At 39.5% G+C, this 14,820-nt stretch overlaps 1 protein-coding gene across 1 annotated transcript in view; it reads right to left on the bottom strand.

Annotated features, from left to right (window-relative positions):
- LOC142590822 (RING finger and SPRY domain-containing protein 1-like) overlaps positions 1 to 14,820 on the bottom strand; it is an 85,369-nt gene that overhangs the window by 38,116 nt on the left and 32,433 nt on the right. Inside the window, exons 8-12 of the mRNA XM_075703228.1 lie at positions 11,219 to 11,229; positions 9,044 to 9,148; positions 7,659 to 7,802; positions 7,065 to 7,176; positions 5,663 to 5,765 (exon numbers count right to left, since the gene is read on the bottom strand). Of these exons, the coding sequence (XP_075559343.1) occupies positions 5,663 to 5,765; positions 7,065 to 7,176; positions 7,659 to 7,802; positions 9,044 to 9,148; positions 11,219 to 11,229 (475 nt within the window). The remainder of the gene's footprint in view (positions 1 to 5,662; positions 5,766 to 7,064; positions 7,177 to 7,658; positions 7,803 to 9,043; positions 9,149 to 11,218; positions 11,230 to 14,820) is intronic.

The following is a 14,820-nucleotide window of genomic DNA, read 5'->3' as shown; positions in this document are numbered from 1 at the left end:
TAAGCATCGAATAAAGAACACTGGTGATGCTGTTCCCATTCACCGCCGACCATCTTTTTATGCACTGAAGCTCAAAAGTTACAGGAACACTAATGCATTTTGTTGTACACTTTGGGAATGCATATCTTGAAACTGGTGTCATTCTCAGTATTCGTTCCAAGTGAATAAGACTTTATAAGTAACCGGCTACAATTAGTAAATTGCAATATGAGGCGTAATGTAATCAGTTTAAAACTTAATTAGTAAAACTTTGTTCATCAGTCAAATATTCACTTTAATTTTTGGTGCAAATAATGTCTGCCTCTGAGAATAATCTAGCTCAAAAAGTAAAATTTTGCTACATGTTACAGACGATTCTTAAAAATTCTGTTAATGACAAAATTTCAGTTCAGTGGGCATGGGGATAGACCTTGCAGCATGATGCTTAACGCTCATCTTTGTACGATGCAGGTTCTGTTTGCGCTCTTGGCGATTTGGCCATCGACATCATCCTGTGTTTCGACACATGTTTCAATGCCTCTCGGGGCAGGAAACGCCACCAAAGATAACAACAATGCAGTACCCTTCTTCAGCCCAGTTTTCTTGCTGGTGCTTGCCTACAGACTGCCAATCGCATCAACCATGGCATCATCTTTGATGAAAGACATAAGTTGATCACCTGCCATCTTCACCTTCAGTGGGCATGGGGACAGACCTTGCAGCATGATGTGTAACGCTCATTCTTGTACGATGCAGCTATGTGAAACCATTCCATTATTTGCAAGGAAATGCGATGACCCCTTTCTTTTACTGTTCCCATGCCCATGGGTGTTGTGTGGAACGGTTAGTGAGTGTTTATCTACGGTGCTCTTATTACTCTGCTCTGGGGACATTGAATCCAACCCTCGTCCAAACACGAGATCTGAATCACTTGCGAAAATTGACTCACTATTGGATGATCCTGCTGAGCAAATGAACATGTTTTTTTGCATACTGAAAGATGTACACACTCGTTCACTGCAAATTCCGAAAAATCATATTGAACTTGCTGTAGATATCAAAGCTATTAAAAATACTCAGAAGAGCATGGAAACCAAAATCGCAAGTATTCACAAAAGAACAGATGATGTAGAAGAAAGAACTAAAGCGATTGAGACTTTATCTGCCATTGAGACTTCGGTACACAACCTATGAACTAGAAGACCGATCCCGACGAGACAATCTAAGTTTTTAATATTTTAGATGCTAAAGAATCTTGGTAGGAAACTGAATCTAAGGTAACATTGCTTCTAAACTCGGCACTAGAAACTTTTTCTGCAGACTCAATTCATTGTGCCCATCGACTAGGCTTCTTTTTGCCTGATAAGTGTCGTACGGTCATTGTTATGTTTGGCAACTCCAAAATTAAAGAAAACATATTTTCTATGCATAGCAAGTTTAAGGCCAACAACATCAATATTAGTGAAGACTTCTCGGCCTCTACCCATCTCGCTTGTTAAAAACTCATTGAACTTGGCGATAGTCAGGAAAGCTCTAAAAAATTTAAATTAAGGCACAATAAACTGCTTCTAAATCATAAGTGCTACACTTACAATCCCATTTCCAACAGTGTTAACGAAAGCAGGTCAAATGGCAGCACCATTAATACTGATGCTGCCTCGTCTAATCAAGGTTCTAGATAGGTGAGCGAGAGGCGTAGTGGCCATTTCACAAAAACTCCCACTTCTGTTCTTTTTACTAACATTAGAAACGTAGTTAATAAATTTCATCCATATCATCAGCAATTGACTCTTGTTCTGCAAACATAGTTGCTCTGGCTGAGGCATGGCTTCCTGGACGTATAAAGGATTCTGAAATTTTCCACGATGCACGTGCCCTTCACAATCTACCGCTGTGATCGAAATGACCCCCGTGGAGGGGGCGTCCTTCTTGCTATTTCATGCAACATCCCTTCATTTCGCATCAAAATCGATACTAATCTAGAAATAGTCTGGTCATTAATAATGCTAGGTCACGTCAAACTGATCTTCAGTGTATGTTATCACCTCACTTTATATCAGTCTACATTTAATCATGACCTTCATGACATCATTAACACACACTATATGCTTCATCACCCTTGTTTTTGCTGGGTGATTTTAATTTTCTGAACATTACTTAGACTGATAACTTTCCAAATTTATTACCCTTTTCAACCCAAGCTAAAGAATTTCAAGACGTTTATTCTGTTTTTTCTTTATCACAATTGGTAACATGTCCTACTAGAGCCGCTTTCCATGGTGCAAAAACCCTAGATTTAGTTCTGACTAATCAACCTAATTTCGCTTCAGATATGACTTTTCTAACCAGTATAAGCGATCATGCTACTAAACTTCATCCTCAGAGTGGTTTGCCCCAAGCCCAACAAAAAAAGAAAATTAATTTTAGATTATAAGAAAGCCAACTTCGATGCTATCAATAATGAATTATCTGCCTTTCCAGACACTTTTCTGACTAACTTTCACTGCCATACTGTTCAGGCTAACTGGGATAGCTTTGCAGCCAAAGTAAAAGAACTGACTGATAGGTACGTCCCAAACCACACCGTCACTTCTCTCACGCCCCTTGGTATAACACACATATGAAACATCTTTATAACAGAAAAAAATGCTTCTATCAGGCAGCTAAGGCATGCCCTACTAACTCGCATTGATGATATACAATCTAGCTTCTTCCACGTACATAACAGCTTTAAAAAGCACAAAGCAGTATTTCCTCTCTAATTTCATGCCATCTATGTTGAAAACAAATATCTGTAATTCTGGCACGCAGTTAACCCTTCTCCTGAAAATTTAGTTACTTTACAGGACTCCTCTGGTAGCAAGTTTCTAGTGAACAATGCTTATTTTTATTAAACGATACATTTGTTAAAAATTTTTCCCTTGCTCCTAGTTCTCACCTTCCTCAATCACAAAATTACAACTATGCAATCATGTTCTCAGCTGTTGTAGATGTTGGTGGTGTTGCTAAACTTATTGAAAATCTTGGCTATCATTCTTTTCCCGGTCTTGACTCTATCAATGCAAAATTTTTGAAAAATACTTCTGCATATAGTTCTAACATATCATCAAAGATATTTCAGCAATATCCTGACACATGTACATTATGTTACCTACAGAATGAAAGATTGGAAAGGTGGTTCCTCTTCACAAGCTGAGCAGCAAAAACATTGCCACTAATTATTGCCCCATCTCTCTAACAAGTACATGCTGTAAGTTACTAGAACATATAATCTTTAAAGCGCTGACAGAATTCTTTGACTGTAACTTGTTCTTTATGCCGGCACAACATGGACTCCTTAAGTCATACTCATGTGAAACTCAGCTCATATATTTCACTTGTAAACTTCACCAGATTCTCGACCGATGATCATTTGTTGGTTGCATATATTTAGATTTTGACAATGTTTTCGACAAGGTTTGTCATAAACTGCTACTTCATAAGTTTAGTTAGCTTAACATTGAGCCTAACATTTTAAAATGGATCCAACGCTCTCTTGCTAATTGTTTGCAATTCGTCTAAGTTAACGATCTTAATTCCTCGCTTTCTGAGGTGCACTCTGGTGCACCTCAGGGATCTGCACTTGGACCATTACTCTTTTTAATTTACATGACTGACCTCCCCTCTCAAATATCTTCTAACATTCATTTCTTTGCCAATGACTTATTTTCCACGATAACAATTCCGATTATATAAATTCTCTTCATATTGACCTTACTGCGATTTGCTAACTTGTAAGAACTAGGGTTAATGAAACTTAACATTAGTAAGTGTAAATCCATGTGTGTAGCCAGGACTACTAATGCCCCGAACATGTACTATTTGAATAACGTTCCTATAGAATCAGTAAGTTCATATAAGTACCTGGGCTTATTTATTTCATCCAACCTCACTTGGACAACCCACACAGAATACGTAATTAACAAAGCTAACCGCATGCTTGGTTATCTACACTGCAACTTTACCAGCATTCCATCCTCTATAATGTTATTGCTGTACAAGACATTAATTCGTCCAAAATTACAGTATGCGTCATCTGTATGGGATCTATGTCACGAAAAACTAATTAAGGCCTTGAACTTGTATAGAATAACTCTGTTCATTTTATTAATTCTAAATACAGCCAAACTAAAAGCATTACAGCCATGAAGTCTGATCTTCAGCTTCCATCCTTATCATCACGCCGTAAAATATCACGTTTAGTCCTGTTTCACAAACTATATCATCATTCTGCCCTGAATAACAAATTCGTTCTTCGACCTCATTACTTATCACATCGCATCGATCACCATCATAAAATTGGTATCGATACGTCTAACCCTTACACTTTCTTGCAGTCTTTCATTCCTCGAACATTGAATGAATGGAACCACCTTCCCACCAATATTGTTTCCATCTATGATAACATACTGTTTCGTAGCGCTTTAACTAATATTAATAATGATATGATTATTGTTTGCTGCATGAATAATTACTGCATTCATTTTGTGTATGTGTGTGTATGTGCATGCGTACATGCATGTGCATGCTATTCTCACCACTGTAAACACTTTAATTACGTCTGTTTTAATTACGTCTCTTCAATGCCTCCACTGGCCCCGAGGGTATTGTAAATAAATAATAAAAATAAAATAATGCCTTGTATACATACACATACATATAACCTAAAGAGAAGTAAATTAAAGGACGGATAAAATAATGGTAGAAGAAATGGAAAGGTTCTAGATGACTCAACACAGAGCTCGCCCGTGTATCTTAACACAGAGATAAGCCATGCTGTTCATAACATCCTCAGAGAAGTGATTAAATTATACAAATATATCTATCGTGCTTATGTCAAGATGGTTATTCATGATTTGTCCATGGTTCAATGGACTCTTGAGGAGAGTGTGGGACGAATAAAACAGGGAAGACCTGCGACAGCAAGTAGTAAGGTGAAAACTGCTTGCGGTTAGCAGTGCAGTGGAGTCTATGGCCCCATGCACTAGCTTGTGCAGGGAGCGCACGTCATGGCCAAGTCGCTTCAGTGACAGGGAACTAATACCAATGAGCTACACAATCCTCCCACACCAGAAACAGACATGTCGGTGTAGGTACCGATTGCAATATATCCTGATAATTTCTTCTGAATGTGTTCTATTGAGGCAGGCAGTTCCAGACAACAGAGCTGTACTCTAGCTTAGAGTGCACTAGAACACAGTACAGTGTAAGATTATTATAGTTTATTGCCATGCTTCTTTTCTAACCTTAGTCATGGGCTTAGAGAAGGGTTGTTGGTACATATCTATGTAAATATTTGGGGACAGTATGAAAAGAACAGGACAAGAATAGACAAGAATAGACAATACGAGCTCTTGTCTAATCATGTCCTGCTTTTTCACGTTGTCCCCAAGTATTCATACAGATGAATACAGTGAGCCATCCTTAAGCCAGGCTTAGGATTGGCTCAGTGCATAACTTCAACATAGCCTCTTTTAGAGCAAATTATCATGTCATGTATATGCTAGAAGAGCAAACTAGAAGGAAGTGCAATTTCACATGTAATCAGTAATCTTTGTTGTATTTTTTGTTTGTTATTATTAATTTTTATGCGGTGTAAAAGGTACAGGAGGTGTACTTGACTTTGTGGGCAAAAACAACTTACTTGGCATTCTGAAAGACTTGAGTGTTTGGAGGCAGGGGCTCCCCATTGAGGTAAAATGTAATCTGGAATGCTTTCATGTCAAGCAAGGTGCCCAGGATGTCACCTGTAAACAAAGCACATACTATCTTCAACATCCAAGTTTTCATGTTCTTTGTGTAAAAATGACCCTCTTAGGGGTTTGCAGTAAAAGTCGCACAAAAGTGGGCAAAACTTGTTTTGGGAATTGATGCAGAACATTCAAGTCAAAGAAAGGTTCAATTTAAAATTAGAAGGTATGAAATATGGTTTACATGGGCAAATGGGACAACTACTTGGCCAATATCACTCCCCAACAGCTACAGCTAACAAAAACATACTTCCAACGTCCAGGGGACACTCTAAAGGAGGTGAGATGGGGTGGCCTACCCCCCAATATTTCCTCCTGTCCACCCACCGCCTCCCTCCTTCCACCATGTAGTGCCAAGTGGTGGAGTGCCCTCATGCACCTCTTACAAAAATGGAGAATCCCGTTCTGACCCCCAACAGAAATATCCTGGCACTGTCTCTGTAATCTTCTCTTTGCAGCCTTTGCTGCCTGGCAGCCTGTAGCTTGCCATGGGTGTCAAATGGAGTGCCTCCCTCTTTGTGAAAAGCTCTACGTGAGAAAGTTATTTTTGTCTCAACTCCATTATATTACGGTGAAGCAGACAAAAAAAAAAGAGAAAAATTGAGACCGCTTGCACACAATGACTAGCCACCTGTATAAATGACAACAAAACATGTTGCACCTATATGTTTGTACATGTATTTGCTCCGCCCAGAACAAAAACATTAAGAACATTCCGCAATACACTGGTTGCCTATACCACCTTACTTTGTGCAGACACAATGCAACAATGGAAAAAAAAAAAAAAATCAGCCTCAAAAGTAACACTCTGCAAGCTCAACAAGTCATCATATGCCAAGAACTTTTCACTGAAATATAAATATTCCCAAGTATTATTCATGCAGCTTTTTAGATTAAAGGCAAGAAGGACTGTAGTAGGGTCCTGGCTGTAGTAATTACAAAGCAAATTTTATGGCCTCATTTTTAAAAAGCTACAGTGAAATAGCAGTACAGGCTGATTATTATTTTTGAGCCAGCATCACAGAGTAATAAACGATAAACGATGGTAACTCACAGACTAAAGTGAAGAAAGGCAACAGAAATGAGCCCTCTATGCTAACATCACTTGGAATCATCAATACACAAAATAATACATTGATCTATTCCTTTGAAGCTATTGTAAAACAATAGATCATGTGAAGTTCTGATGTTTTGGCATCAAGGCTTTCAGTACTGCTTCAGGTGGTGCCTCAGAGAAGAAATAGGAGCCGCTTGATGCAAAAGACGATACGATACCTCAGCTTGACCCAAGCTTACCTGGTTTCCAGCAAGGGTGGTTATGGCTTTGACTCAAGGCGTTGTACCAGATAAGTTGCCGGCACCCATCATAAGCTATTGAGAACTCGTCATCACCAATTCCGTAACCCTCCTGCACGAAAAATATTATAGAGATGCAATTTTCACATGAACAAACCGATAGTGCTAACATATGCACAGGCTAATTACACAGAAATGCACAAATACAGGGCTCTATGGTGATGAATATGGGGGAACAAAAATGTTGCCTTCAAGAGAAACCTGCTTATTTATCAGACTCCACCAATTTTAATCACGATTTTATAAAATCCTATGTGTTATGAACATGCGCATCCAATTTGTATAGAGGACAGAAGACTGTCCTACTACATTCATGTCACATTTGAAGTAACTTAAATACACTGCAGTAACCTTAATTTCATATGCACTAAGTGAAATTTAGCTTTCATACCTGTCTTGACCCCCTTGTTGCTCAATTCCACATAACCTCATCTGTTAAGATGACCATATATTTATATGTCTCTATTTATATATATTATAATGCGCAGATCATTACACAAAAAAAACAAGTGTGAAGAGCAAGACTATGCTTACGTGATTGAGAAATTTGCTTTCTCGGGTGGCCCAGCCAATTTGCATTACACCTGAAGTGACAATTAAGGCCTCGTAGTACCAGACACCAGAGTCCACTTGAAAGGTGCAGCGTACGCTCTCAAATGATGATGCATCACATCGTGCCTGAAGGGTGAAAAATTAAGAGGTATCATGGCAATCCATGGCTTTGTTTCCCCTAAATCTTGCACTTAGTGTAACAATGCACTGAAAGCTTTTATGGCCACACTTCACTTTGGACATAGTCAGAAGTTGACTTTAACTTCATTTCCTTGACAGAAGCATTTGCATTTATTGCATTGACCATATGCTGTATGTTAGATTGTACCTTTTAAATCATCTCTAAAATAAAAGATTATTATTATTACTATTATTATTATTAGAATGTTACATTGTTCAGATGCAAAATTTGAGCTGTGCAAAAATGCACCATGAAATACTTATATATTCCCCTTTTGTTATCTGCTTAAGTTTTACAGATAAACTTTGCCAGAGTGTTGTAATAAAAAAAAAAAACAGAGAAAATTTTCGAAACAAAAAATAAAAGACATGCTGTCCCATCTAGTCAATATAGTGCGTCCTGAATATCAGGTCACAATGAACTATTTACCAAACTATTGTGATAGCTGACATAGCTACATATCTATGCTGAAAAAAAAATTATTATAACAATGTATAAATAAGTACAAAATAATAAAAAATATTAAAAGTGATCACTTTCACTCACAATTTCCTTTCGCCTCTAACAGTGGTCCACCATCTGTGAAGTGTATTGAATTGTTTTTTTTCTATGTAGCAAGAAAAAATAATATCAAAGCATGTACCTTATGTATCACCGTTCAGTGTTTTGTTTTTCTCATATTTGTCAAAATTTATCCTGAATTACAAAATAATGTCAATATGTGTCAGAGATGCATAGATGGCATGGTAAAAAAATTTCACAGCAGGCTACGGGTTAAATATATATTTTGTGTATTTTCATTTAAAAGCTATTTAAAGCACTTAATGTGCAAGCGTTATAAGCATTTTTTATTCATGACCTGCCATGGGTGGCTCAGTGGTTGCTGTGTACTGCTAATAAGCATAAGGTTGCCGTTTAAATTCCTGGCTGCCACAGCCACATTCCAACTGGGACGGAATGCAAAAACACTCATGTACTTTGATTTAGGTATACCTGTTTAGCCTGAACATGCAGAAACGACAATGTTCAGTTTGGTACTTGAATCAACTGCTTCTTTTTTTTAAATTGGGTGGTGCTTAACCACAATACACAAATTATCCTTACAAGTTCTCGCAGTTTTTGCTAGGCACCATCAGACTGTCTTCAGCTGTAACAGAATGGAAATGTCATGATGGCAGTGCCTTACCACGAGACCATTTGAGGAGATTTTCAGATACTCGCTGACATCATTGCTGTTCAACATGGCATTAATGTTGGTTCGGTCAGTAACCTCGTACGTGTAACGACGTCCCTGTAATGATACACAAATGTTAACACTCCGGCATGCTGGAACAAATACTAATGACCAATACTTTAAAAATAAAATTTGTCATTAAAAAATGAGATTACATGAGACACCATGTTTTTCTACACTTTCACAGCAGCACCTAAGACAACAAAACAAGAGCAGTAGAGTTAAAATCTGCGTTACAAAAGAACAAGCATTTTGTTGACCCAGTGATCTTTGTTGTAAGCAACAGCGCTGACATACAGCAAAACCGTATGCAAACAAAGAGTGCAAATGGGCGATTAGGGATTGCATGTGCAGGCCCATTCTGAAAAAAAATTTTACACAGTAGACTTCTGTTAATTTGACCACAGTTAATTCAATTAGTTATTTTCAGCTCAAAGGTCCCAGCTGTGAGTAATTCCTATCAATGAACTGACCCTTTCAATCTAGAACTAGAAATAGCACATGTTGCATAATTCAAGGTAACAAGCAGAACACCAGGGAAAAAAGATGGTGCTTGACAAAATCTAGCCTTCACATAACCTCCTGATTACCCTAACTCAATTGCTGTGAACAGCAATTATGAGTCTTCAACTTCTTAATACATCTAGAGCAGGTCTGCACTATTCAAAATCAGCGGAGGTCAAAACCAACTTATATAGAGGCTACACGGGCCACATTTTAGTGGGAAATGTTGCATGTTTTGCTTAAAAAAAGGCAGTCTATGTTTGGTATGGTCACTTTCATTGCTATCCTCAGCATGTCTTGTAATGTAATGCATTCCGCTGCAGGTCACAGCGCTCGCGGGTCATATATTAATGTAAAGAACCCCCCCAGTACCCTTCAAAAATTTAAAGAAACTGCAGTGTCACCCAAGAATTTTGCCCAAAACCTGTGAAGCATGCAACTTGGATGCAGTGGTAGATGCATGCTGTCTGCAGCACCATTGATTGGCAAGCAAGGCATGACACACACAGTTAGTGAGCCTTCAACAAGGCAGCTGAGTGTCTTTATCTCAGGCACACCTTTTTGCATGTTTGCTTCTATGTGAATGCTGGTGGAGTTAAGGAAGTGCGTACAACAGTGCATGCCAACAATAGAGCAGGCACCATGTCTCGATTAATGCTCTGGTATGGTACACGAGATGAAGCCAATGGAAAATCATCGCAGTTTCTAAGCACCCAGTGAAGAGATTACCTGTTCACTTACACAAAGCGGTCATGGTATAGTGGCTAGAATGTTCAACTTGAAAATGTTTCATTGTGTGTTTGATCACAAGTCGGATATCAGGTCATGCAGTGCCTGAACCAAAGCATGATGAATACATGAACAAATTAACATGTATGACCCATTTCCTAGCTTATAACTGCTGTTTGCCATAAAAGAGTGACACTCATACATATGAAACCCACAGGCAGCACAGCAAAACTCCACCTATCTGTCCGTGACAGTCACAAAATTTTATTGTTACTTTGCTTCAATTTAGTGGATTGTCTGCATTATTGAAGTGGCATCATAATCAAGGCCTCTTACTATTCATGGGTACAGTGCATAAATAAATATTCTTATTCAAATGAGAGACAAGGCCAGACACATGAGAAGGAGGTTTGTTCAGAGAGAGTGAAAAGGAAAAACAATGCAGCAGAAAGGAAGAGCAGAAGGGGCTCATTTAGATAGGGCAGAGAGAAGCCGATACCATATTCCATTGATGAAACTGGTTTTTGACCCACTCTTGCCAGCATGTCTTCTGAACAGTGGCAGTAATAACTCCGTAGTCATGTTATTTCATGCAGCAATGTGATTGACAATGGTGACAATGATACCCACAAGTATTTGGTTGAGTGTATTTGATGAGTGCATCCAATTTGAGCACAGTGGAAGCTGGACCTGACATTGCAAAAACGCTGTTCTCATGTGATACCAGTGCCCAAGTGATGCTTTAGTACAGTAGCTAAACTGTGTGGCAAGCCCTTTCATTGCCAGGAAAAAAAAAGACTAGAAGAAGGCCTTTTATGGAAACACACACACAGGGACATTTGTAGTACCACATTCTGCAATGCATATGTACACTAACAGGTAACAGCAACTCACCTCAAGTATGACTGCAAACGTCATTTGCATGTGAGGAAAAAGAAGAACAAGTAAGCAATTAGAAGTCACCCAAAAAAAAAAAAAAGAAAAAACATGAAATATAGAAGCTATTTTGAACTCAACATAACTTATGGTGAATTCCACTGGTCAATCTAAAGCGAAGTGGTGAATCCACGAGAGATCAACAAAATCCAGCATGGGACAACCCGATCAAGATGGACTAGCGAAAAATAAACATCCTCTAGTAGGGAGCACAGCAGAAGTTGGGCACCTGCCATATCATGATTTCATCATTTGCACCTTAAATACCATTTGGTAAAGCACATACAACTCCTCGTCATCGCTGCTCCCACTTTCTGAGGAACTAGAGCTGTATTCAGAATCGCTCAAGGCAAGAATCACTGCCGCAAGGTTGAACGACGCCATTTCGAGAATGTAAACAACCGCAGAGGATTACGAAACAACGCCTCAAAAAGAGCTGAAAACAGCCAAGCCACCCGAACAATCCGGAAGCGACGTCAACGCCGCATCGGAATTCCGGTGAAATTCGTCTCTGCTCAGCGGATCAGCGAGCAGCGCTCCGTCACGGAGACGGTTGATATGAATCGACCAGCAGAAAATGCAAACTTGCTCTAGATCGACCAGTGGAGTTCAATTTCTTTACCACGGAGCAAGAAACTTGCTCCAGATTGACCAGTGGAATTCACCAATTAGAGCCATAGTTATACCTGTAGCTTTCCCCTTGGCGACATATATTTATGGTAGCAAGATGGTGTATCAAGAGCTGCGTTACTGTGTAAAAAACGTGCTAGGGGTATGGTTTCAATGCTGTCATCTGCTAAGAAAAAGTATTTCTCTTTCCCTTACACATACACACACACAGAAAGGTAAAAAAAAAAAACAACAAACAAGCAGACATGTTCTATGAAAAAACCATGAAGCAGTGTAAATTTCGTCGGCAGAATTCCTGTAACCAGGGTGGTGGCCACGAAAACTTAAGTGGGAAAGAAAAATGCAGTGGTGTAGCCAGGAATTTTTTTGGGGAGGGGGCACCCACTTTCATTTCATTTTGTTTCTTGAGTGAGAGCGACATTTCAAGGGCTAGACAACAGTAGCATGCCAAAGTGAGCGAAGTAGGCTAAGAATGATAATCTCTTTAAGACCACCAATATGGATGACGTAACTTAATTTGACTTCTTCAAGCAGCACAGAACAAGGTCAAACTGCAAAGACTACTACAACAAAAAGACTATTACAAATGCCATCGTACATGCACGCATCAACTGCCACTATCAAGCATGTATTCTTTCAGGATACAAATGGTTTCAAGATTGTTTTGTACCTCTGTACCATGCACCTCTGTTTGTTGGAACAGTTTGCCTGGCAGCATTGTTGATATAAATGACTTCATAGCTGTTTATCTATCTTGCATACAGTATCATACCTGTATTTTTAATACTTCTCTATTTGTTATAGTTTTATTCCTGCTTCTTTGTTGCATTTCATTGTCATATGTGTACCCATTCCTTTCTCTAATGCCCTGAGTGCCTTGAGGATATAAAATAAACAAACAACCATCAAACAAACATGGCTACAAAAGCACTGGTGCCTTTATCACTTACACTATTTACTCGATTTTAATGTGGCCACAACAGTAACATGCACCTAATTTTTCGCAGCCAGAAATGGAAAATGCACTTCTTTCTATTGTAATGTGCATCCTGATTTCAAGATATACAAAATGCAATACCCTTGCTTGTTCTCTCACCAGAATCTTTATGGCAAGATAAAAAGAAAACTAATTTGTTCTCGTGTGCAAAACCAAAATTTACCCTATCCGAGCCACAGTGAACCGCGCAGCAACCGTCGGACACCAAGCATATGTAAAGCCCTTCAATGTTCAAGAGTAGCGCCATCCTTTGAACTTTTCCACCAGCACGCAGGCTCTCCACCTTTCTCCCTCAGCCGCACCCACCACTGCCCGTCTCCCCTTTTCGATTGGAAATGCTGCTCATTTGCTAAAAATTTCCCGGCCACAGCGGCCACATTTCGATGGAGGCGAAATGCGAAAACACCTGTGTACTTAGATTTAGGTACACGTTAAGAAAACCCCAGGTGGTCAAAATTTCTGTAGTCCTCCATTATGGCGTGCCTTATAATCAGAAAGTGGTTTTGGCACGTAAAACGGCATAATTTTTTTTTTTACAAAGTTTTATAGACAATGTCAGTGTAAATCGCGCTCCGGCCCTTACACGTGAGTCCCATTCATGATCTGGCTAACCAAAATAGAAATCCACTTTTATACTGAGGGTAAACGAAGTGAGTGAGTGAGTGAGTGAGTGAGTGAGTAAATAAATAAATAAATAAATAAATAAATAATGTAGCTCTTCAGTGCAAAGCATGCGCAAACACTGCCGAATGCTCCAAGGTTATCAGCCAGAGTGCACAGTCATCGCCAATGTAATAAATTTTTATGTTTATTGCAAGGCTATAGGCGAAGCCATCATACCCGAATGGTTGATTTCACTCAGTCACCGCTTCCGTTCGCCTTAACAACATAGCTGTATAACTGAGCAGTTACAGCCACCAGTGCTCAAAACAGATTTGCAGCTTCTACGAGGGTCATTTCGAAAGTAAGTTTCGTCATTTTTATGAAAGAGAAGATGGTACACCATGCCCGTTGCTGGTTCAACGGTGGAAGGAGTGTCAGCGGTGGAGGAATGACGCATGCGTAGAGTGCCTAAGAAGAGACAGTAGCAGCAGACCGGCATGCCCGATGTTATTCGAGTACAAATCACAATGGCAGACAGATGTGTGCTGACAATGTGGTTGCCAATGGAAGTGCGTGCTGTTATCTGGTATGAATGGGCACCTGTTCCCTGCATTGAAAGCCGCACTCTCGGGACGTCATCTCTAAAACAATGCTGAGGTGGAACAGGCTGTGCGACAAATTCTTGCATCACAGGGCACCAAGTTTTACCAAAGTGGTTTCTTCAAACTGATTGCACACTACGACAAATGTCTCGATGTCAGTGGAAACTATGTGGAAAAATTGTATAAGGTGTATAGTTCATAAAGCCATGGCGTATTTTTTAAGGGGAAATAAAGTTTCCGTGTGAGCATAAATGATGAAACTTGCTTTCGGAACGTCCCTCGTATTTTTGATGAACACTTTGGGGCAGCCGTGCTTCATAACTACTTGCAACGTTTTGCAAACCGCACTCAGCAAAAACCCGTACAAAGACTCGCGAACATGTGCACCCACTATCCCTGTAGTGACTCCAAAGCATACATCTTTCGCAATTCCCCCACCCCTCCACCTTAAAATTTTGTTCGTACTGCTTTTTTTTCGTTCAAGGGTTGAAATAAGGCTTGCTTTTGGATGTAATTTCAGTGCAACAGGAAATAAATAGCAGCTAAAACAAAAGCGCTAAACTAAAAAGTTATCCCCCGACTCGGATTAACACATGGCGTCATCTGCTACGCTGAAACAGACAAGGAGGCGCCACCATCGAGAGGCGAGAGGAGAAACAAGCGTGAAGCGGGGGAGGGCAGCGAACATGGAGCTACATTTAATAATTGAGGGGCTTTTAGGTGTGTGT

Source organism: Dermacentor variabilis, chromosome 1, assembly GCF_050947875.1.
Source record: "Dermacentor variabilis isolate Ectoservices chromosome 1, ASM5094787v1, whole genome shotgun sequence".
Lineage (NCBI taxonomy): Eukaryota > Metazoa > Arthropoda > Arachnida > Ixodida > Ixodidae > Dermacentor > Dermacentor variabilis.
The sequence above is the reverse complement of the archived record's forward strand: the minus strand, read 5'-3'. Positions and strand labels throughout refer to the sequence as shown.